The 2,500-nt window shown below is 25.6% G+C and overlaps 1 protein-coding gene across 1 annotated transcript in view; it reads left to right on the plus strand.

Annotated features, from left to right (window-relative positions):
- LOC128957175 (cell adhesion molecule DSCAM-like) overlaps positions 1-2,500 on the plus strand; it is a 54,695-nt gene that overhangs the window by 20,630 nt on the left and 31,565 nt on the right. The window contains exon 2 of the mRNA XM_054302896.1: positions 867-1,034. Within this exon, the coding sequence (XP_054158871.1) occupies positions 867-1,034 (168 nt within the window). The remainder of the gene's footprint in view (positions 1-866; positions 1,035-2,500) is intronic.

The raw sequence follows: 2,500 nt of genomic DNA on the forward strand, positions 1-2,500 counted from the left end.
AGTGTGTATGTATGAATGTGTGTATGTATGAATGTGTGTATGTATGGGGGGACTGGTAGGTCAACTATGTTATGTTTATTGAAGCGCAACATTAAAGTTAATTTTAGTGTATTTTGGTTAGTTATTTTATTATATAAAATAATATTATATTTTATATCTATTGATATATATTTTTTTWAAAAATATATCAAATGTTGTTTTTGTTKTACTAAATTAAATTTATTAAATAGTGAATTAATTTTTTTTATTTAGTAATTTTGTTAATACMAATTAATAATAATAATAATTATTTTCAAAAATTTTATAAATTATTTACTATAAATTTTATTATAAATATATTATTAGTAATAATAATAATAACTAATAACTAATGTGTCTATAATTATGAATATTAATTTTTTACATATTTATAACTACAATATAAAGTATACACTAAATATTAATTAAAAAATAAATAAATTATKTTTTAATTAATAGTTGATATTTTTGATAACAATTTTTTTGTACAAGTTCATTTTATTTAATAATTATGTGTCAAGTTTTTTACTAAAAAAAATTAAATTCACAAAAATTTTTATATATTATAATTAGTCAACTTTTAGTTATTACTAAAAGTATTATTAATAAGTATTAAACATTTTATTTATTTTAATTATCTTATATTACTGTCTAATAATACACTATATTATATTAGTATTGTATTAATAATAATAATAATAATAATAATAATAATAATAATAATAATAATAATAATAATAACATATAGTTTAATCCCTAACATATCATAAGTAAATACTATATAATATCATATAATTTTTGTTGTTTTATTTATTAATAACTAAATAATATTATTATTATTTCTATAGTGATCGACAAACAGCCGGTAGACGTACGTAATGTGGACAGCAGTGTCAGTATGGGATCGGATGTCATATTGCACTGTCATTTTGTACAGCATTTATATGAAGTTTCTCTATGGATTAGCGATGACGGCCTCATTATACTGCCGGTTGTCAAAACTAATAGTGCTTTAGGTATGTGCTCTGTATATACTATCCAATCCAATCCTATATATAGAAATATATAGCTGTATGTATCTCCGGAGCTCATGTATGTTGTCTTGTAAAACAGTATATACTGTATCTAAAGTATATATATATCTGTTATGCTGTATATGCACTCATCGCTAACATATTAACAGTTATTTTTATATAATAATAATAATAATACGGTATTTAAGTATAAAAGTTAAACTTTATTCTCTGTATATAGTATTTAGAGGTATAACTACTACTACTACTACTACTACTATTGCTATACTAACTATAATACCGAGCACTGGTATATATATCGTGTGTGTGTGTGTGTGTGTGTGTGTGTGTGTGTGTCGTCAATACAATTCACTGAAACATATAGTAGTATACAGAGAGAGAGAGAGAGAGAGAGAGAGAGAGAGAGAGAGAGACTAACTAATCAATTGATGAACAGAAAAGCTTATTTAGAGAAAAGAGATTCATTCAAATAGTAGTAATACTTAAAAAAATAGACAACAAATGAAAGTATATATATCTATATATATAATATATTTCTGGCGAAAATAAAAGACTTGCAATGACTGAGAGAGAGAGAGAGAGAGAGAGAGAGAGAGAGAGAGAGAGAGAGAGAGAGAGTTGAGTTAAGATGAGATGAGAGAAAAAAAGCTGAACTAAAATGAGATAATAATATAAAGCACAGGAAAAACTTCTTAACTAAATGTTAGACTATATATATATACTGTATATATATATATATTGTATATACAGTATAAACGTATATACATTTATTTTTTTAGCACAGGGATTGCTGAGGCACCGGGGCATGTATGCACAACTATACGGTGCTATGCATTCTCCACAGTTATATAAAACAACTATTACAGTATTACATACATATACTGTACATTGAAGTTGTTAGTTATAAGTTTGAATGAAAGACATATAGACTACTACTACTACTACTACTACTACTACTACTACTACTACTGGTAAGGGGATTAGCATCTGTGCTCAGCTCAGGCACTGACTGACTCTTAGGGTTAGGGATTTAGTCTCAACTCATCTCTCTCTCTCTCTCTCTCTCTCTCTCTCTCTCTCTCTCTCTCTCTAATTCTCTCTCTCTCTCTTTCTAACTCTCTTTCTAACTCTCTTTCTAACTCTCTTTCTTTTTTTATATATGTTTTTAAGACAAACAAAAAGTGAATCTCAAGTCTTTCACTCACTCACTCACTCACCCACTCTTTATATATATATATTATTTCTGAATACTTTCAATAATTTTTGTTGTTGTTGTTGTTATGTGTGTATGTGTTTTGCTTTTAATACCTAAGCTCTTAGGCCTAGAAGAAAAAAATTTATATTCAATTGACTATCTAATGCCTTATCTTCTAATAGTAGATACAGTATATCCAATATATTGCTACTATATATATAAGACTATATTTAAGACCAACTAATTTAATATC

Source organism: Oppia nitens, unplaced genomic scaffold (assembly GCF_028296485.1).
Source record: "Oppia nitens isolate AA-2021 unplaced genomic scaffold, nextdenovo-longstitch-racon4-pilon3 scaffold38_pilon_pilon_pilon, whole genome shotgun sequence".
Classification (NCBI taxonomy): Eukaryota; Metazoa; Arthropoda; class Arachnida; order Sarcoptiformes; family Oppiidae; genus Oppia; species Oppia nitens.